This window comes from Ceratotherium simum, chromosome 16, assembly GCF_057802395.1.
Source record: "Ceratotherium simum simum isolate JZ-2026a chromosome 16, ASM5780239v1, whole genome shotgun sequence".
Taxonomy (NCBI): domain Eukaryota; kingdom Metazoa; phylum Chordata; class Mammalia; order Perissodactyla; family Rhinocerotidae; genus Ceratotherium; species Ceratotherium simum.
The window spans coordinates 11,744,487-11,764,188 of NC_141915.1; the positions used below are offsets into that span (position 1 = coordinate 11,744,487).

Below are 19,702 nucleotides of genomic sequence, written 5' to 3' on the forward strand. Positions count from 1 at the left end.
ACTTCAGGATGGAATGAGAGGCCCCTTGATTCCTCTGGTGCCTCAAGTCTGACTACCTGTTGGCTTGCTCCTCCCTTTCCTGTCTCCTCCCCTGGGGTGCCCTGCCTCCTGCTGAAAATCACTCTACTTTTTCCCTGCCACCTTTATGACCCAGGGGCTTTGCAGGTCCCTCTGGGGAGAGGGGATATTTTTGACCCCTCCTACCTGGGGTGCTGTCCCTTGGTCCTTTTCCCTTGGTTTTTCCCCAAGACACAGGAAGACTAGGTCAGGTTCTTCAGGATGTTGATGGGGTGGAAGAGGTGCTGAGGAGTGTGTGGGTAGGGCAAGGACCCCTGCTGCCCTCGGGCACGCACGTGCCGGGCTAAGACAAGGGGAGCAGACGTGACCCCTCCCTCCATGTCTTCCCAGTGGATTTTGGGGTGAGCGCTCAGCTGGACCGCACTGTGGGCAGGCGGAACACTTTCATTGGGACCCCCTACTGGATGGCTCCGGAGGTCATCGCCTGTGATGAGAACCCTGACGCCACTTACGATTACAGGGTATGGAGCAGAAAGCAGGGAGCATGGAGGCAGCCAAGAGCAGGAAGTGAGATGGGGGTGATGGGTAGACTGAAAATATCGGGGGTTTGGGCAGGTTGGGGAAGAAAATGAAGGTCTAATGGCATGTTAGCAGTGAGGGGTTGTGGCAAGGAAAGGACGGATGAGAGGACTGGGTGAGTTGGAGGATGGTGCAGAGCTGGAGGAGAGGGGCCTCAGGAAGGGGTGTGGACCAGGACATGGTCCTGAAGAGGCCGAGGATGGTGGGTGAAGCAAGTTGTTGGGAACATTCACATGTCCCTTCTTCTCTCCCCTCTGTAGAGTGACATTTGGTCCCTAGGAATCACAGCCATTGAGATGGCAGAGGGAGCCCCCCGTAAGTGTGCAGTCTGGGAGAGAAGGGACGGCCCAGGAAGTGGCTGTAGGGAGGAGGGGGGTCAGCGGAGGTCATGGTGAGAAGGGCTCCTTTAGGCTCTCGGCATTGGCAGAAGGGACCGATGGTATGTCTTCTGTGTGCCAGCTCTGTGTGACATGCACCCCATGCGAGCCCTCTTCCTCATCCCTCGGAACCCACCACCCAGGCTCAAGTCCAAGAAATGGTAGGTCTCTGGGGGTTTGGTGTCCAGGAAGGAAGGTCTCTGGATAAGACCACCCTGCCTTAACTTGGGCCAGGCTTGGGTCTCACCAGAGAAGAGGTGTTGAGGAGGTAGCGGGGTGCCTGGTGTTAGGATATGGACAAGACAGGAGGGAAGTCAAGGTGGCTTTTGGATGAATGATCCCCGCTCTTCCTCCTGTAACTTCTCTTTTCTGAGGGGTCCCTCTCTGTGCGCCACCATTGTTTTCAGGTCTAAGAAGTTCATCGACTTCATTGACACGTGTCTCATCAAGACTTACCTGAGCCGCCCACCAACAGAGCAGCTGCTGAAGTTCCCCTTCATCCGTGACCAGCCCACGGAGCGGCAGGTCCGCATCCAGCTCAAGGACCACATCGATCGATCCCGGAAGAAGCGAGGCGAGAAGGGTCAGTGGGCAAGGAGGGAGGTGGCAGGTCTCAGACACTTTGGCCCCTGCTCCTCTTCACCAGCCCTGGCTCCCCCTGATTCCCCTTCAGGCTCTCCTCTGAGGCAGGCCCAGCTCTCCCAGTCCAAGGAGCCCTCCTTTCCCAAACTTCCAGCCCCAGAGGGGTGTTTCCTCTTTACCACCTGATCCAAGCCAGCCTTCAAATGAGGGTCCCCTTTTATGTCCTTACAGAAGCTTCATGTTGAGCACATGCGTGTCTGAGTGCACGCACACATTCTACCACATCCTGCTTACTATGGGGTCTGATCCCCACCTCTGTCCAGGCTCAAACCTGGGACTCACCAGCACCCCATTGCTCCAAGGAGGGGGGTGGGGACCCCGGTGCGTGGCCATCCAGACAGACCTTATAGGTTGTCCCCATCTAAGGTTTCCCTAGCCCAGGGTGGGGTCTGGGGCACTGGGTGGAGACACAGCAGTGATCTCCCCCCTGCAGAGGAGACAGAATACGAGTACAGCGGCAGCGAAGAGGAAGATGACAGCCATGGAGAGGAAGGAGAGCCAAGGTGGGCTTGGCAGGCGGAGGTCGAGGGCCATCACTTACTGTCTGAGGGGACAAAGTGGTCCTTGGCTTGGGACGCTCAGTCTGGGGGTGGTGGGCACAGACAGGTAGAGACCCATAAAACCAAATCCCTGAGTGCTGAGAAGATGTGGAACAAATGGATGAACAAGAGGTGGGGCGAGGGTGATGCAGGGCTGCAGGCTGGGATATTAAAGGAGGACAGGGCCCAAGCCTGGGCAGGGGGGCGGGCAGATCCTGGTCACCTGGAGTGACCCGAGGCAGACTGGTCCAGGTAAAGTGCCCACTCAGGCGGCTCCCCCGGGATGAGAGTGGAAAACAGCAGGATTCTGGCCCCGACCTCCGGTGTGCACCCTGACCCAGCTCCATCATGAACGTGCCTGGGGAGTCGACCCTGCGCAGGGAATTTCTCCGGCTCCAGCAGGAGAATAAGAGCAACTCAGAGGCTTTAAAGCAGCAGCAGCAGCTGCAGCAGCAGCAACAGCGAGACCCCGAGGCACACATCAAACACCTCCTGCACCAGCGGCAGCGGCGCATCGAGGAGCAGAAGGAGGAGCGGCGGCGCGTTGAGGAGGTGGGGCTGACTCCTGTCCCTGTCCCCTCCCTGCTTCTTCAGGGCAGTAGGGACGACAGGAGCGCCGGGGCTTCCCCAGCCCTTTCCTTCAGGCTGTGTGCAAAGGCTCTGTCCTGTGTTAGAGGCCAGCCCTGAGTACACTGTCCCCGCCCAGCCCTGTGTGGATGGCTGTGCCCTTAGCGTCCCCCCAGTGCAGAGCCATTTCTGAAAAGCCATGCTGGTTCCCCACAGACCAGACTGTCCCGTCCTTGTTTGCCTCTCAGCCTCGGCTCCGGGTTTGTCTGGCTCCACTTACCTTAAATCTTGGGAGCTGGGGTCTGTGTACAAACACCTCAGCCCCTTGGGCATCGGCTCTCCACAGCTGTCTGGTCTGAACATGGAGAATGTCTTCCTTTTACTTTTGGTTGTTTGGGCTCAGATTTGCTGGAAAGTACAGCCTTGTCAATCAGACTAATTAGAGGTGGGTGGGAGAAATTCATTTTGATTAGTAGAGAATCTTATTTTTAAATAGCTGCGGTTTGCTTTTCTTATCGTCTATTCAAAATATGTGTGTATCTGTATATATACATGTTTAAATGTATTTATTTATTTTGCAGGGGAGCATGGTGGGGAGGGAGAGGTATAGATTGCTTAAAATATTGCCTTAAATGATGGGATTTTTGTTAAAACAATTACATGATTTCAAAACTCAAGAAGAGCAGGGCTTAACAAAAAATTACCTGAATAATAGGAGATAGACGGAAGCCTCCACACTGTCCATGTACCTCTCCCCAGAGCAGGCCTCTGTGTTTGTTGAACAAAAAATAATTTGCAGGGGCCGGCGCAGTGGTGTAGTGGTTAAGTTCGTGCACTCTGCTTTGGTGGCCTGGGGTTCGCAGGTTCGGATCCTAGGCATGGACCTACACACTGCTTATCAAGCCACACTGTGGCAGGTGTCCCACATACAAAATAGAGGAAGATGGGCACAGACGTTAGCTCAGGGACACTCTTCCTCACCAAAAAAATAATAATAATAATTTTCAGGAAAGCCTGCTACAAGAGTTGTTGTTAGTGCTGAGGAGTCAAGTTTGAATCCTAGTGATCCTGTGGACAGCAGAGCAGAACCCTGCTTGGTCTTTTTGTGCCATCCTCTCACCTTCTGGTGCTAGATTAGATAATAGCCAGTTTTTTCAGAAGTGGGTGGCCAATTCCCTCTTCCTAGTCTGTCTTACTCTGGAAGCTCCACTGAAACCTGTCCACCATGGGTGGCCCTGCTGTTACGTGAAATGCTGGTGGCGTAGCTTTCAGCATCACAGCAACACGCAGCCGCCACGGTATGACAGCTGACGGATGGGTGGTGTGGTTCCCTGACCGGGAAGTGCACCTGGGCTGAGGTAGTGAGACCGCTGAATCTTAACCACTAGACCACCAGGGCTGTCTTGCTACAGGAGAGCCTAGTGCAAATCCTTTTAATAAATACTGTTTTCAGGTAACAAAGAACAGAAAATCGTGTCTACCAAAGTGTTTCCTGGAGCAGGTCTGCCAGATTCTCACTGTAGAGCTAGGAACAGCAGAGTTCTCCCAACTGTAATGGGCCCATAGGAGTTGTGCTTTTTTTCTTTTTTTTTTTTTTTTTTTTTGCGGACTCTTTGGTCAGAAAGATTGTGAAAAGAAAGTGCAACCGGGTTACTGCTGTTTGCCCAGGAGTGGGCCAAGTCCCAGTCCTCTGAGTAGCTTTCTGTGCCCTGGCACCTGGTGCCCTCTTGTGGCCTAAGGCTATCACTACAGTCCACTCCATTTGGACTCCCAGGCAGAGGTTGACTTAAGAGGACAGGAGAAGTGGCGGGGGCGGGGGGCGGTTGTTGACTTTTGTTTTTGTTGGTTTGTTCCGTGGAGGAGTGGACAGGGGAAGGTATTATCCAATCTGGCCCACTCCAAGGGCAGAAGTCAGCCTCTCGTCCCAAGCCGGCAGCTATGTTAGACAGCAGTTTTTCCCAAGCCAAGCCCCTGTGGGCTCTTGCGTAGGGGCAGGTAGCTTTGCAGAAACAGGTTAAAGCCCTTCTCACTCACCACCATCCCTAGTGAGGAGACCTGCGCATGCTGTCCAGGAGGGACCCCCTTCCAGGAGGCACAGAAGTGGGCTGGGACCCCCTTGCAGGGCTGTGCTGAGTGTCTGGTACAGTCCCCAAGACCACACCTCTCTTCACCCACAGCAACAGCGGCGGGAGCGGGAGCAGCGGAAGCTGCAGGAGAAGGAGCAGCAGCGGCGGCTGGAGGACATGCAGGCCCTGCGGCGCGAGGAGGAGCGGCGGCAGGCGGAGCGCGAGCAGGTACAGCGCCCCCAGCACACACTGCACACACCCCTTCCCTCCTCTGGCCTCTCCTCCTGCTCCTGCTGCCTGCCTCCCCTGCTCCCCAACACCCTTCCCCCTTCTTTCCCTACCCCTAGATTCCTCCTATCTTTTCCAGCTTCACTCTTTCTCTCTGTTTTCTCCCACCCTTCAACCCCCAACCCTGGCTCCTGCCCTCCTCCTGTCTCTGTGCCTTCATCCCCCATCTCTTTGCCTCGTCCCTGACTCCTCTCTCCTGCACCTTCCCTCATGGGTCCTCCGCCCTGGCTTCCTCCTCATTCCCTGCCCTTGGCGGGCTCATCCCACCCTGTGCTCTCTATTACTCTTCCCCGCTCTCCTCATCCTCACCCCACTGATCCCTTCCTCTTCCTCCAACTCCTTTGCCGCCGCCGCCGCCCCTCCTCCGCCTCTCCCTCTTTCCCTGCCCTTTGCCCCCCACCCCCCGCCCCCCCAGGAATATATCCGTCACAGGCTAGAGGAGGAGCAGCGACAGCTCGAGATCCTTCAGCAACAGCTGCTCCAGGAACAGGCCCTACTGCTGGTAACGGGGTCCCCTAGCTTCCTCTGGGAAGATGCATACTCAGAGCTTCTCTGCTGGAATGGGATGGGGACACTTCAGGGGAAGGGCTTCACCCAAGCATCAAGGGAAGACATCTCCTCTCTAGGCAGTTGGAGGAAAGAAAGGGCATGCCTGCTCTGACTTCCAGGGCCGCACCCTGCTGAGCCCTGTCTCCCTACCCTTGGGCCCAGGAATACAAGCGGAAGCAGCTGGAGGAGCAGCGGCAGTCGGAGCGTCTCCAGAGGCAGCTGCAGCAGGAGCATGCCTACCTCAAGTCCCTGCAGCAGCAGCAGCAGCAGCAGCAGCAGCTTCAGAAGCAGCAGCAGCAGCAGCAGCAGCAAATCCTGCCCGGGGACAGGAAGCCCCTGTATCATTATGGTCGGGGCATTAACCCCGCTGACAAACCAGCCTGGGCCCGAGAGGTACTCACTGCCTCCTTTGCCGCCTAAGACTCCATCCTCCCAGCCCCACTGCCTGAGGCCTGATAGCTGCAGAGCTGCTCCGCACTGGCGGGCCCTGAGGAGGGAAGGGGGCACAGGCCGGAGGACTGGAGCAGTGGGGTAGGTGGGGACCTAAATTTTGAGAACAGGGAAGCAAAAGCTGGCCTGGTTGGCGTCCTCTCACACCACAGGTAGAAGAGAGAACGAGGATGAACAAGCAGCAGAACTCTCCCTTGGCCAAGACCAAGCCAAGCAGCACAGGGCCTGAGCCACCCGTCCCCCAGGCCTCCCCTGGGCCCCCAGGACCCCTTTCCCAAACTCCTCCTATGCAGAGGCCGGTGGAGCCCCAGGAGGGACCGCACAAGGTGAGTCTCTCCCTGTTCCTGTCTTAACACAGACATGGGGAGCCTCACTGTGTGTGCGCAGGTACACACACGTGCACACACGTGTGCACACACATGCACACACACACACCCTAAGCCGGGGGTCGTAGACCTCAGGATGCTTTGGCAGAGACGGTCACCTGCTTGCTGCTGCACGTGTCTGTTCCTACGTCTTACCTGTTCTCGGGCTCTAGGAGCCTCTTTCCTTCCATGGATGACGGGAAACCAGAGGCTTTACCTGCCCCTTCCTCCCAGCCCAGGCCCCAGCTCCCAGGTGGGGATGTGCCACAGAGCAGGCAGCCCACCCTCCCTGGTCTCTCCCCGCAGAGCCTGGTGGCACACCGGGTCCCACTGAAGCCATATGCAGCGCCTGTACCCCGATCCCAGTCCCTGCAGGACCAGCCCACCCGAAACCTGGCTGCCTTCCCAGCCTCCCACGACCCCGACCCTGCTGTGCCCACACCCACTGCCACGCCCAGCGCCCGAGGAGCTGTTATCCGCCAGAATTCAGACCCCACCTCTGAAGGGCCTGGCCCCAGCCCGACCCCCCCAGCCTGGGTCCGGCCGGATAATGAGGCCCCACCCAAGGTAAAGACAGCCCTTTGGGACCAGGAAAGAGCAGAGAAATAGTAAGGGAGGAAGAGGAGGGCTAGTGGAGGAGCAGGCAGATGGAGATGTGTTCAGAGTTGGAAGGAAAGAGAAGGGTGAGGCGTCCGCCATGGCCTCTGTCCCGCAGGGCTTACCTTTACTCTGGGGGGCCGGCGGCACGTGGGTGTGTGGAGGTGATCCCAACGGTGAGTGTGGGAGGGGGAGAATGCCAGGCTGTTCGGGAAGCGCTAGAGGGCAGACTCTCTCGGTTACGATCCCAGCCCTACGACCTTGCACAAAGTCGTCAGCTTCCCTGACTTCAGTTTGCTTCTCCATAAAAGCCGGGGAGAGCATGTGTCAGAGTCACAGTGAGAACAGAATGTCTGTGCGGTGCCCAGCACCGTGCCAGCACAAAGCACGCTGACTCCTTTCTTCTCTCCTCAGGTGCCTCAGAGGACCTCATCTATTGCCACTGCCCTTAACACCAGTGGGGCCGGAGGGTCCCGGCCGGTTCAGGCTGTCCGTGCCAGGTAACACCTGGGTGGAGTCGGTGGCAGCCTAGGGAGTGGGGCGGGGGGCAGAGGGGAGTTTGCCAGGTTACCCACTTAGGGGAGGGCAAGCCCCAACCCAGTCACCTCAGCCCGCTCCCTGCCCCCGCCCCCGGCACCCCTGTGCTCCCTCCACAGACCTCGCAGCAACTCCGCCTGGCAAATCTATCTGCAAAGGCGGGCAGAGCGGGGCACCCCCAAGCCTCCAGGGCCCCCTGCTCAGCCCCCTGGCCCGCCCAACGCCTGTAGGTAATGGAGTTGTCCCCACCCTCACTTCCACCCTCACTTCTGCCACCTGCTTCCCCTGGTGATGGCTCCTTCTGCGGTGCAGCTCAGCACCCCGGGGAGGGGAACACCCTGTCTCCTGACCCTGCCTCTGCTCCTCCCACAGTAACCCTGACCTCAGAAGGAGTGACCCTGGCTGGGAGCGATCGGACAGTGTCCTCCCAGCCTCTCACGGGCATCTCCCTCAGGCTGGCTCGCTGGAGCGGAACCGTGTGGGAGGTACGTGAGCCAGGTTGGGGCAGCCTGCTCTGGGGCCTGGACACAGTCGCCATCAGGATGGACCCTGCCTTTGGCAGCTTTGGACTGAGACACCCTCGGGGACAGGGTGGGGACCAGGCTGGGTATGGAGTGTGGCACTAAGCTCTGGGGCTCACACCTGAGGGGTCAGCCCAGAGTGTGGGCTTGAGGCCATCCCTGTCGAGGTGTCAGTGACCTCCCTTCTCCTACCCTGCCATATCCAGCCTCCTCCAAATTGGACAGCTCCCCAGTCCTCTCCCCTGGGAACAAAGCCAAGCCTGATGACCACCGTTCACGGCCAGGCCGGCCCGCAGTAAGTCATGGGGTGGCAGCCGTGGTCCTGCCTTCTCCTGGTTGGGGGTTAAGGGCCGGATGTGGAGCCTCTCCAGCCCCCAGGAGCTGGGTGCTAGGGGCCGGGCTTTCATTAATCTTGGTGAGGGAGGGGCCGCAGGATAAGGGGATGGCACTTCTCAGTTACTAACCTCTCTCAACTTCTCTCTTGCCTCTCCTGGCTGCCTGCCTTCCCCTGTGGCCCCTCCCAGAGCTATAAGCGAGCCATTGGTGAGGTTAGTGAGAAGGGGCCTGCTTGCGGGAGCCCTTCCTGTTACCTTGCCCCTTCCCCTCCCTCCTCACACTGCTCCTCCCCTTCAGGATTTTGTGTTGCTGAAAGAGCGAACCCTGGATGAGGCCCCCCGGCCTCCCAAGAAGGCTATGGACTACTCATCGTCCAGTGAGGAGGTGGAGAGCAGTGAGGACGAGGAGGAGGAAAGCAATGGCGAACCGTCAGAGGGGAGCAGAGATACCCCTGGGGCCCGGTATGGGGGCATCCTGGGGACAGGGGTGCTCCCACATCAGAGGCGCCGGGACAGACAGGATGCAGGCAGGAGGGGAGGGGATGAGGCTCTGGGACAAGTCTCAGGGAAAGTGGTTCACCTTTTCCCAGAGTGGGGAACCCTGGCTGTCACTGCTGGTCAGGTCTTCCTCCTATTCCCTAGAGAATGGAGTACAGGGGCTGGTGTTCTCGTCTCTCTTTCACTGTCTGTCAGTTGGGGGTGGGCCTCTTCTGGTGCCTCTGCAGCCAGCCTTCCCCCATGCCAAGCATGGAACACGCAGCAGTGGGGCAGAGGCTGCTCAGTGAGGGCTGAGCGTGTGGGGTTTGAATGGAGACTGAAAGCGCTGGTCCTCCCGCTCTGTCCGCCCCCTGTGGCACTTGTGTGGTGGGCAGGGCCTGGAGGGCCTCCTGACCTTCCTCTCTGCCGTAGCAGCGATGGAGACACAGACAGCGTCAGCACCATGGTGGTCCACGACGTGGAGGAGATAGCTGGGACCCAGACCCCCTACGGGGGCGGCACCATGGTGGTGCAGCGCGTGAGTGGGCCCCCCATTCTTCCCGTTGCCTGCCGTGCGCCCTCCTTGGCCCTGGCACTGGCCCCCCTTCCCTCTGTTCCTTTAGACTCCTGAAGAAGAGCGAAGCCTGCTGCACGCCGATAGCAACGGCTACACAAACCTGCCGGACGTGGTCCAGCCCAGCCACTCGCCCACCGAGAGCAGTAAGGGTCAAAGCCCTCCCTCGAAGGATGGAGGCAGTGATGTAAGTGGGTGGAGAGAGGAGAGCGTCGGCAGCGGGCAGGGGTTCTGAGGGGTATTGGGATGGAGGGGACACTGCAGTGGGCAGTGCAGCGTGCCCGGGAGCTGGTTGACCAGGGTTCCAGTGGGAGGGCCATGGGCTGGGGTCTCATGTGTTTGCCTGACTGCTGCCCCCACCCCCACAGTACCAGTCTCGTGGGCTGGTAAAGGCCCCTGGCAAGAGCTCCTTCACGATGTTTGTGGACCTAGGGATCTACCAGCCTGGAGGCAGTGGGGACACCATCCCCATCACAGGTGAGGATGGGAGAACAGGTCTGCCATGAGGCCTGGGGAGGGGCACAGCTTGACGAAGCAGAGTCACCGCCTTCCCTTTGGCCTGAGCACTTGCCCTGGCCCAGAGGCAGCAAGGGCTTCTGGCCTCATTGACCCAAGAGGAAAACTGCACAGAGCGGCCCAGGACCTGAGTGACAGGATGAGGACTTGGCCAGGGCTTTGGGCTCTATTTCTGCTCCTCCATGTACCCTCTCCATTCTCCAGTCTTGCCCTTTCCTTCTGAGTGTTCAGAGGAGCCAAGACCAAATGTGGAGAGTCAGGTAAGCAGCCCACCTGCTTACCCTCTCCTCTCCTCTTCCCGGCAGCCCTAGTGGGTGGAGAGGGCAGTCGGCTCGATCAGCTGCAGTATGATGTGCGGAAAGGCTCTGTGGTCAACGTGAACCCCACCAACACCCGGGCCCACAGTGAAACCCCCGAGATTCGGAAGTACAAGAAGCGCTTCAATTCCGAGATCCTCTGTGCGGCCCTTTGGGGTAATCCAGGGCCGGGAAGGAAAAGAGGGGTGTGGTGTGCTCCTGTGCTCCTGGTCAGGTGAGGGCCTGGCTCTGCCTCTCATCTGCCCAAGGGCTCCTATTGCAGGGGTCAACCTGCTGGTGGGCACCGAGAACGGGCTGATGCTGCTGGACCGAAGTGGGCAGGGCAAGGTGTATGGACTCATCGGGCGGCGACGCTTCCAGCAAATGGATGTGCTGGAAGGGCTCAACTTGCTCATCACCATCTCAGGTACGCGTGTGGAGTGCGGGCCGGGGGCAGGGCCGGGAGGAGGGGGCTCAGCTCCTCGGCTCTCTGTCACCATCTTCAGCCTGGGAGGCGGGCAACCTTGGTCCAGGAGCCGGAAGGTGGGGCCACACTTTCTCAGCCCTTGTGGTATGCAGATAAAGGATGGCGGGGAGGCAGAAACTGGACCTCCGATGAGGGAGTGTGTGTGTCCGCTCCTCAGGGAAAAGGAACAAACTGCGGGTGTATTACCTGTCCTGGCTCCGGAACAAGATTCTGCACAATGACCCAGAAGTGGAGAAGAAGCAGGGCTGGACCACCGTGGGGGACATGGAGGGCTGCGGGCACTACCGCGTTGGTGAGGAGGTCACAACAGGGCGACCAGGGCACGTTTGTTTGTGAGAAGAGAGAAACAGGGGCCTGGGCTTAACAGCTAAGAAAGCCTTGAAGCTAGAGACTTGGGGCCTGGGCTTGGGGCTGTAGTGACAGACCTGTGGGAGGGGGCCAGCAGCCCAAGAAAGGAAGTCCCTGCATCCCTCTTCTTTGCTGCTCCTAGTGAAATACGAACGCATTAAGTTCCTGGTCATCGCCCTGAAGAACTCCGTGGAGGTGTATGCCTGGGCTCCCAAACCCTACCACAAATTCATGGCCTTCAAGGTAATCCCAGCCTCAGCACCTCCAGTACTGCTCCAAGGTCCAGCTCCTCCACCTGTGTCCCCTGAGCCCTTCTCTCCTCCACAGTCCTTTGCTGACCTCCCTCACCGCCCTCTGCTGGTTGACCTGACGGTAGAGGAGGGACAGCGGCTCAAGGTCATCTATGGCTCCAGCGCCGGCTTCCATGCTGTGGATGTCGACTCGGGGAACAGCTATGACATCTACATCCCTGTGCATGTATGCTTTGTGGGGCTGCTGGCAGAGTGGGACCACTAGTCTGGGCCCCAGATGTGGGGACTCCAGCCTACCTTCTCCCCAGATCCAGAGCCAGATCACGCCCCATGCCATCATCTTCCTCCCCAACACCGACGGCATGGAGATGCTACTGTGCTACGAGGACGAGGGCGTCTACGTCAACACATACGGGCGGATCATTAAGGATGTGGTGCTGCAGTGGGGAGAGATGCCCACTTCTGTAGGTGAGTGAGGCGCCTGCCCCCCACACCATGTGTCCTCCAGCTGGCCCACAGCCCACTCACTGCCCCTCAACTCCCTTCTCCCCCAGCCTATATCTGCTCCAACCAGATAATGGGCTGGGGTGAGAAAGCCATTGAGATCCGCTCCGTGGAGACGGGCCACCTGGACGGAGTCTTCATGCACAAACGAGCCCAGAGGCTCAAGTTCCTGTGTGAGCGGAATGACAAGGTGGGAGGGCCCTGGAAAGGCCCGGGCCCCTGTACTGGGCTGGCTCGCATGACCTCAGGACCCCAGACAGAGTTGGGGTAGGGGATGGTTGTAGAGTCTTCCTGAAAGAGGCACTCTCGGGGAGCACAGCATGCAGTCACAGCCTGCCCATCCCTCCTCTTCAGTTTCTGAGAACTCTCCAGATTGCTTCACCCACTGTGTCTGCCAGCTACCCTCTTCCCCAGGCATTTCTGCCTTTCCTTTCAGAGGGGGGATGCAGGGGCACTCTGAGAGACTAAATTCTGCAGCTTCTCTCTGTCTCTTTCCCCCTCTCCCCATCTCCCAGTTAATTGAGACCCCACTCCATCCCTTAGTGACTTCTTCTCCTACCCCACGCAGGTGTTTTTTGCCTCAGTCCGCTCTGGGGGCAGCAGCCAAGTTTACTTCATGACTCTGAACCGTAACTGCATCATGAACTGGTGACGGGGCCCTGGACTGGGGCTGGCCCACATGGACCCACCTCTCCCCCACAGCCAGACTTCCCAGGCCGCCCTTGTTTCCCCTCCCTGGGCTTTTGCTTTTACTGGTTTGATTCACTGGAGCCTGCTGGGAACGTGACCTCTGACCCCGATGCTTTTGTGATCACGTGACCATCCTCTTCCCCGACATGTTCTCTCCCCAAAACTGTGCCTGTCCCAACTTCTGGGGAGAGGCACAGCTTCCCCTTACCAGGAATTGAGTGGGCCTAGCCCCACCCCCCCTTTTCTCCATTTAAAAGGAGAGTGCTTGGGGCTTGGACCCCGAACCCCACTGCTGCTGACTGGGCAGGGCCCTGGGCCCCTTTATTTGCACGTCAGGGGAGCCGGCTCCCCCCTTGAATGTACCAGACCCTGGGGGGGGTCACTGGGCCCTAGGTTTTAGGGGGGTCACCAGCCACTCCAGGGGCAGGGACCATTTCCTCATTTTCTGAAAGCACTTTAATGATTCCCCTCCCCTCAAACCCCAGGGAATGGAGGGGGGACCCCGCCAGCCAAAACATTTCCCCCTTTCCAACCCCCATCTCTTCTGGCCTCTGCCCTTCCCTGGTGGAGGGAGGGAGCAGGGAGCTCCCAACCTCTACACCCCCTTGCTTGCATCTGTATATAGTGTGAGCAGCAAGTAGCCCTGTCCCCTCCCCACCCCACCCCTCCTCAGTGTAGTGGCCTTGGATATCCCATTTGTTAATAAAGACAATTCAACCAGCTCCCACCATTTCAGGCCCCATTTTATTCTCTGTTTTCTCTTACGGTCCTTACATACTAGCCAGGGCAAGCCAGCAGAGCTGGGATGAAGGGGGCAAGGTGGGGTGGAATCTGCAATGAGTGAGTCTTGCTGGGGAGGGCAGTGCTGGGCCAAGAAAACCTGGAAGAAATGACTGAGGGAGGCCCAGGGCCTCAGCCTTAAACCTCTGCGCCTGGGGGCTGGCCTGTGGCTTAGCGGTTAAGTGCCCAGACTCTGCTACTGGCAGCCCGGGTTCGGATCCTGGGCGCGCACCGACGCACCGCTTCTTCGGCCATGCTAAGGCCGCGTCCCACATACAGCAACTAGCAGGATGTGCACTATGACATACAACTATCTACTGGGGCTTTGGGGAGAAAAAGGGAAGAAAAAAAAACCTGTGGGCCTGTGGGGGATCTGCACAGAGGGCATTTGTTCCCTACCCACTCCAGTAGGGTCAGGCCAGAGAGGGACCTGGCTTCCTGGTTCCAGCCTCCCTATGTGCCAGTCCTGCAAAGGGGTGTCTTCTGTTTGGCTATCAGATGAATAAAAATAGCTTAGAAGCTCCTAGGGCTAGAGGGTCACATGGGGCTGGGGCCTGAGAAGAACTGGCAGGTCAGCAAGGCTGACTCGAGAGTGATCTTGCTTTCTGGAGGATTGGTACCCCCTCCTGATTCCTGCTTGGTGGCCAGACCTACATACATGTGCACAGACAACTCTTCTTGGGAAGTTTGCAAAATACAGATTTATTATTGGCAGTGGGAAAGAATCATAATACAGCAGTGGCAGCAACTTTTTTTCAAAATCGATTTCCTCCTGGAGATGGGTGGGAAGGTTGAAGTCAGTGTGGCTAGGGGCTCCAGTCTACATACACGGCGGGTAGGGCAGTTCCGGCACTTGGTTGAAGTAACCCCCGAGGAAGATGAGGCTGGAGCCCACGCTGAAGAGCACCAGAGCGGCCCAGAAGCAGATGTTGTCAAGGGCCTTCCCCATGCACACCCAGTCGGACACCTCCTGGGGAAGGATGGGCACGAGCTGAGTCCCTATAGGCTGCAGAAGCCGGCCGCACGAGGGGGCGGGGGAGGGGGCCTCTGAGGCGCCCCACCCCGCCTCTCTGGCTCCTGCCCCACCTCGCCGGTGGCCTCCTGGTCTCTCGTGCTCTCGGCCACAAAGTTCACGGCATCCACACAGCAGCGGATCTCGGGGGCAGCGGCGCTCAGGTTCTGGCAGAGGGCAGCTAGTGGGGGCAACCCCAGGGGCGGGTTATTAGGAGCCTCCCCCGCTGCAGGCGCCCCCATTGGCCCGCCCGGGCTACTCTGCTCACCGCTCCAGGTCCCGTGCCTGTACCGCTGCCCCTCAAACACGAGCTCGCTCCGCTGCTTTTTTAGTATCAGCTCCTCCGCGCGGAGCAGGATGCCCACGGACGACGCCCGCCTTGGGGGCGAGGCGGCCCGGGGGTCCTCGGGGAGTGCGCCGGAGCCCAGGAGGCGCGGCAGCAGCTCCAACAAGACCTGGGGGCGGGGCGGGGATTAGCCCGAAGCCCCGCCTCCCACCCCCGAGACGCCCACCCGGTGCTTACGTGGCGCAGCCGCGGGGACATGGTGTGAGTGGTGGGGGTCCGCAAAGACACATTGAGCACGATGACGCAATTCACGACAATGAGCGTGGCAACAACCATGACGAAGATGAGGAACCTGAGGAACCCGGAGTGCGTGACGTCACAGCCTCACTACTTCCCCGGAGCCACAAAGGGCGCCGCTCCTCCTCTGACCTCACAAACACACCTCTCCGTAAGGGGTGGGGTTACGCCCCTTAGGGGCCCATCCCTTGCGGGGCCAGACGCGCCCCCTGGCCCTTCTCCCCCTCCTACCTCACGGTGGCAGCCATGAAGGGGACCCCCAGCTCCCTGGAAACCCTGCTGTGGGTCTACCGCTTCCACAGCTCCACGGAGGTGAGGCTACCTCAATGCCCCCCCCCCAAGGGTAGCACCTCGAGACCCTCTGGCAAAGTCTTCAGCGCCGTGACCCCTGCCCTATGACCCGATGCTCCTTCTACAGGTGGCCCTCCAGCCCCCGCTTCTATCTTCCCTGGAACTCGCTGTGGCCGCAGCCCATGAATATCTGGAGCAGAGGTTCAGAGAGCTGAAATCCCTGGAGCCACAGAAGCCAAAGGAGCCGAAGAAGCCGCCCGTCCCGCAGCCCACCCTGGGGCTAGTGCTCAGAGAAGCCGCGGCCAGCATCATGAGCTTCGGCGCCACCTTGTTAGAGGTAGGGCGCCGGGGGGCGGGGAGGAAGAGGAGATCGGGCAGCGGGAGCAGGGACCTCTGCATCCCCACTGACTCCTGCACTCCCTCTGCAGATCTCAGCCCTGTGGCTGCAGCAGGAGGTGCGGCGACTAGACGGCGGCAACGGCGGCCCGAGCCCAGGCCCAGAGGCCGGGGATCCGGGTGGAGCGCTGGCCCGGGTAGCCCACGCCGCGGGGCAGGGGGCTCGGCAGGCGGGGGCTGCCGCGGGCGCGAGCGCCCGGCTCCTCCTCCAGGGGACGTGGCTGTGCCTGTGTGGACGGGGTCTGCAGGGGTCCGCCTCGTTCCTGCAACAGTGGCGACGCCAGCTGGGCCTCGGAACCCCCGGGGAACCGGTGAGTTCGGGATGGGGGGTGAGTTGGGGGCCAGAGGCGGCGGGGCTGGGGAAGCACTGAGCCGGCTCGCCCCCAACAGAGATACTCAGGAGACCTCAAAGTGGCGTCCAGCAGCAGTGCGGAGGACGGGGGACCAGAGAATCCACCACCGTCCCACCCCACCCCGCGTCCAAGTAAATAAAGCCCAGGAGCCGACCAGCCAGCCACGGCTGCTCCCCGAGTCGTTTGTTTGACCCCGCCCTCCCCGCGGCGACCCTCCTGGCTCCGCCCCGTTGGCTCCGCCCTTCAGGCTGGGCACGCCTCCACCTGGGCACCGCCGGGACCCACTCTGCGCTCACCTGCCCAGCAGCGGCACGCTCAGAGACGTCTCTGGGGTTTTCTGGGCAATTAGGAACAGGAAGACGGTCTGGGCAAGCAGGACGTTGATGGAGACCGTGCATTTCTGGCCGCCGGCTAGAGGGAGCGCCGGGTGAGAGCAGGCCCCGCCCCCAGGAGCGAGCCCGGGGTTAGGGTCGGGGCGCCTCCCTACCCTGCGCCGGCAGGAAGTAGGCGAGCAGCACTAAGCCCGAGATGAGCACGCAGGGCACGATGATGTTAATAACGTAGAAGAGCGGCTTCCGGCGAATGATGAGCGTGTAGATGACGTCAGTGTCCCCCGGGCCATCAGCGGCGCCACCGTCCTGGCGGCGGATCACCCCCGGGCAAAAGTCGATGGCCCACTCGCCGTTCTCTGCAGGACGGGAGGTGCGGTCAGCCCGCCCTCGGGGGTGGGTCGCCCTGCCCTGCTCTCCGGCCCCACAGCAGACCGCAGGGTAACTTCGGGCCCGAGGAGAGGACGCAGCTGTCTGGACTAGGGTGGGCGGGGCAGATGATCTGGACTGTTCGTGCCATGGGCCGTCAGATGAGCACAATTCGGGCAGAAAGGGCCATTCATGGTGAGGGTACGACCGACCACAAGCGAGGAAGCAGGACTAGTCTGACAGTCGAGAATGGTTTCAGGAAAGGGGCAAGTTCAAGCCCGGTTGCCCAAGTCAATCCCCTGTATCGATGGTCTGGGCAACCCCACTCTGCAAATGTCCTCTCCGGACCCCGTCTAGAAGCAGGTTTTTCAGAGCAGAAGGGGCCTCACCAGTATAGGCCTCGGTGTCGATTTCGATCTTGCTGATGGTCTCGCCGTCATCGCCCACGGCAAAGACGAACTCCACCTCTTCGGCATTGTACGTCTGAGAGCTGCAGAGCCAGGGCCCGGGCCCCCACCCCAGAAGCTCGGACCGGAGCCCTGGCAGGGGCATAACGCTCCACCCCATTACCCAGGCCCCGCCTCCACCCCGTTTCCACCTTACTTCTAACCGGCTCGAGCGGCCCCACCCCATTCAAAAGCATGGCTCCGCCCCCAGCACAAAGCCCCGTCCCCGGGCTAGAGTTCCCCATCTGGCCCCGCCCCTGCTCCATAATCCCATAATCCCATAATCCCATAACACTCCGGGCCTCTGAGAAACTCTTCCCACCGGAAAACGAGCGAGCAGTTCTGCCAGTCGAAGGGGAAGTAAGTGACCTCTACGGCGCAGGAGCTGCGGTAGATGGCTGGGGGCAACCAGCTCACGTAGCCGCCGGCGTAGACCAGCACGTTGGCGTCGTAGGCCACGCCGAACTGGCCGTCAATACTGTGGGCTCGGGGAAACCCAGCGTTTGCGGAGGCCTGCGGCCCCCTCGCCCTCCAAGCAACCTGCCTCCCCAACCAGTTCCAGCCCAGACCCCCCCAGGCTTCAGCTTCCCTCCAGTCCGGCCCAGTCCTCACTTGTTTTCCAGCACAATCTCTGGTAGCCATACGAGTTCTGAAGGGACTCGCAGGGTTTCTATGCCCCCAAAGTCGTCCTTGCTGTAGTTGAGTCGGTAATCTTGCCAATCCTAAGGGGTGGGGGACGGAGGACGTGTGCCCTGCATCTCCCACCGGGTGCCCGCGAGGAGTTTGGGAGAAAGGGGTCCCCTGGACAGGGCCTTACGCTGTTCCCCAGATTTGACTCACGATTCCAATCCAAACGCTGGTGGTGAGGGTCTCCTCTTTCTCGTTCTGCAAATGGAAGATCAGGATGATTGAAGTGGAATTTCAGGGCCAGAAGTGAGTTTTGGGACAGAGCTCAGCGATTGGGGCCGGAAGTGGGATTTTAGGCGCAGAGATGGAGCTTTGGGGTGGGGGTGGAGGTATCTTACCAGTGAGATGAGATTGGTCAGGGTGACCTTGAGGGTGATGGTGACGGTGTCCTCAGGCCCCTTCACTGGCCGGCTTTCTGGGTCATAGTTGTCAAAGAGATGGTGATAAAGACGCAGCTCCTCGTTTTTCCCCTCGCCTCTGCCTGGGGATGGGGTCAAGCAGTGGGGTCGCTGGAGATGAAGAGGCTACGGGGCCTCTCCTCTCTGCCTCCTCTGGGTTGGCGCAGACTCTGCGTGTCTGTCTCTGAGGCTGTGTATTTTTCCATGTGTGTCTCCTGAATTAGTGACATTGTGCCTGGGAACCAAATATCGCCTCAGTCTACATCTTGGTCTCTGTCTTTGTCCTGTCCCTTTTTGTCAGTATCTTTGTGAATGTCTGCCCACCTCCCCTGACCCCTGTCCATACCAAGGAGCTGCAAGACGAGCAGGGCGCCGAGCAGAGCCCCTGCCATCCTGCTGTCTGGTCCTCGCATTATTCTGAGCTTTAACAGGCTTGCAGGGTGCATGAGTGAGGGGGAGGGGGGTGTTAGTTCCGGGCCGAGTTAGGGGACTGTCACCTAATCCTCTTCCCACCCCTACTGCAGCCAGGAACATCTTGGCTGCTTCCAGAGGCAGCTGCCCCATCCTGTGTTCCCTGCCCCCGCCCCATCCCAGTATCCTTTGCCTGGCCTTCGGCCAGCTCCCCAGCCACAGACCCGATCCTCTCATGACTGGAGCAGCCCTGATGCAGGTGGACAGGTCCTTTAAGGGCCTGGCAGCGGGGGATGGGGGGCCCTGCTTTGAACATGCACTGGTGTCCTTTGAGTAAGCTGCCCTGTGCCGGTGACATCCCTTGCCTCCCACATTCACCTGTGTGGAACACACATTATCACCACACAGCCTGGCCAAGGTCACACTAATGCAGTTTCTGCTGGCAGAGTTTGGCAAAAGCAAAGTCTCCATAAAGACCTGGTAATGAGACAGGCGGTCACGGGATTAGTCTGCAGTAACAGACTCCACCTGGCAAAGGAGACCATGCAGCAGTTCAGGGCCTACCTCTTCCCACAACCTCATCTGCATGCCTGCCCCAGCCCCTCTCATTGGGCGCCTGCCAGAGATGGTCAGTTTCTCCTTGCCTCTCCCTGCTGCCACCTTGTGGCCACAGGTGATAGTACCGTCTTCCCCACCCCAAACACACCCCTTAACTAGTCCTCTCAGTGTTTCCTGAAGTCTCCTTGGACCACCCTAATCAGTCACCTGGGGTGCTCATTTAAAATTCACATTCCTAGGCTCCACCCCTAAAGAACCGTGATTTAAGAAGATGGCGGAGATGGGGTGCCAGGAATCTGTTTTTTAAGAAGCTATCCAGCGCCGGCCCTGTGGCTTGGCGGTTGAGTGCGTGCACTCCACTACTGGCGGCCCGGGTTCAGATCCTGGGCGTGCACTGATGCACCGCTTCTCCAGCCATGCTGAGGCTGCGTCCCACATACAGCAACTAGAAGGATGTGCAACTATGACATACAACTATCTCCTGGGGCTTTGGGGAAAAAAAAAGAGGAGGATTGG

The 19,702-nt window shown here is 59.5% G+C and overlaps 3 protein-coding genes across 10 annotated transcripts in view; 2 read left to right on the plus strand and 1 right to left on the minus strand.

Moving 5' to 3' along the window:
• Positions 1-13,295, plus strand: part of MINK1 (misshapen like kinase 1) — a 50,987-nt gene extending 37,692 nt beyond the window's left edge. Inside the window, exons 7-34 of one of the 8 annotated variants that reach the window (XM_014789618.2) lie at positions 409-539; positions 858-912; positions 1,057-1,135; positions 1,382-1,557; positions 2,050-2,119; positions 2,497-2,707; positions 4,900-5,016; positions 5,492-5,578; positions 5,788-6,018; positions 6,228-6,401; positions 6,807-7,007; positions 7,452-7,537; positions 7,694-7,804; positions 7,947-8,059; positions 8,302-8,390; positions 8,620-8,643; positions 8,729-8,892; positions 9,340-9,445; positions 9,531-9,668; positions 9,850-9,958; positions 10,303-10,470; positions 10,577-10,720; positions 10,938-11,072; positions 11,271-11,371; positions 11,456-11,605; positions 11,688-11,847; positions 11,934-12,073; positions 12,452-13,295. In XM_014789618.2, the coding sequence (XP_014645104.1) occupies positions 409-539; positions 858-912; positions 1,057-1,135; positions 1,382-1,557; positions 2,050-2,119; positions 2,497-2,707; positions 4,900-5,016; positions 5,492-5,578; positions 5,788-6,018; positions 6,228-6,401; positions 6,807-7,007; positions 7,452-7,537; positions 7,694-7,804; positions 7,947-8,059; positions 8,302-8,390; positions 8,620-8,643; positions 8,729-8,892; positions 9,340-9,445; positions 9,531-9,668; positions 9,850-9,958; positions 10,303-10,470; positions 10,577-10,720; positions 10,938-11,072; positions 11,271-11,371; positions 11,456-11,605; positions 11,688-11,847; positions 11,934-12,073; positions 12,452-12,535 (3,554 nt within the window). In that variant the 3' untranslated portion in view covers positions 12,536-13,295. Of the gene's footprint in view, positions 1-408; positions 540-857; positions 913-1,056; positions 1,136-1,381; positions 1,558-2,049; positions 2,120-2,496; positions 2,708-4,899; positions 5,017-5,491; positions 5,579-5,787; positions 6,019-6,227; positions 6,402-6,746; positions 7,008-7,451; positions 7,538-7,693; positions 7,805-7,946; positions 8,060-8,301; positions 8,391-8,619; positions 8,644-8,728; positions 8,893-9,339; positions 9,446-9,530; positions 9,669-9,849; positions 9,959-10,302; positions 10,471-10,576; positions 10,721-10,937; positions 11,073-11,270; positions 11,372-11,455; positions 11,606-11,687; positions 11,848-11,933; positions 12,074-12,451 lie in introns of all 8 variants that reach the window. The other 7 variants (XM_014789614.2, XM_014789615.2, XM_014789616.2 and 4 more) reach the window with 7 other exon arrangements.
• A 733-nt stretch (positions 13,296-14,028) lies between these two features.
• On the minus strand, positions 14,029-18,609 carry CHRNE (cholinergic receptor nicotinic epsilon subunit). The gene is made up of 12 exons (XM_004433203.3): positions 18,564-18,609; positions 18,158-18,300; positions 17,973-18,017; positions 17,745-17,854; positions 17,455-17,610; positions 17,076-17,176; positions 16,476-16,676; positions 16,285-16,399; positions 14,889-15,003; positions 14,634-14,820; positions 14,440-14,546; positions 14,029-14,323 (listed from the first exon to the last, which is right to left on the minus strand). Exons 1-12 carry the CDS (start codon positions 18,607-18,609, stop codon positions 14,174-14,176), a joined length of 1,476 nt encoding a protein of 491 aa, XP_004433260.3. The 3' UTR covers positions 14,029-14,173.
• On the plus strand, positions 15,050-16,167 carry C16H17orf107 (chromosome 16 C17orf107 homolog). Its single transcript, XM_014789623.2, has 4 exons — positions 15,050-15,260; positions 15,367-15,576; positions 15,668-15,946; positions 16,026-16,167. The coding sequence occupies exons 1-4, from the start codon at positions 15,195-15,197 to the stop codon at positions 16,125-16,127; spliced, it is 657 nt and encodes a 218-aa protein (XP_014645109.2). The 5' UTR covers positions 15,050-15,194; the 3' UTR covers positions 16,128-16,167.
• Positions 18,610-19,702: the final 1,093 nt, after the last annotated feature.

Bases quoted from the DNA above. Each gene is read 5' to 3' on its own strand.
- C16H17orf107 (XM_014789623.2), top strand. From the start codon at position 15,195: ATGAAGGGGACCCCCAGCTCCCTGGAAACCCTGCTGTGGGTCTACCGC. The intron at 15,261-15,366 runs GTGAGGCTACCT...CTCCTTCTACAG, and splicing joins GCTTCCACAGCTCCACGGAG to GTGGCCCTCCAGCCCCCGCT. The intron at 15,947-16,025 runs GTGAGTTCGGGA...CGCCCCCAACAG, and splicing joins TCGGAACCCCCGGGGAACCG to AGATACTCAGGAGACCTCAA.
- CHRNE (XM_004433203.3), bottom strand. From the start codon at position 18,609: ATGGCAGGGGCTCTGCTCGGCGCCCTGCTCGTCTTGCAGCTCCTTG. The intron at 16,400-16,475 runs GTAGGGAGGCGC...CGCTCCCTCTAG, and splicing joins CTACTTCCTGCCGGCGCAGG to CCGGCGGCCAGAAATGCACG. The intron at 15,004-16,284 runs GTGAGCGCAGAG...CGGGTTCCTCAG, and splicing joins AGCGTGCCGCTGCTGGGCAG to GTTCCTCATCTTCGTCATGG.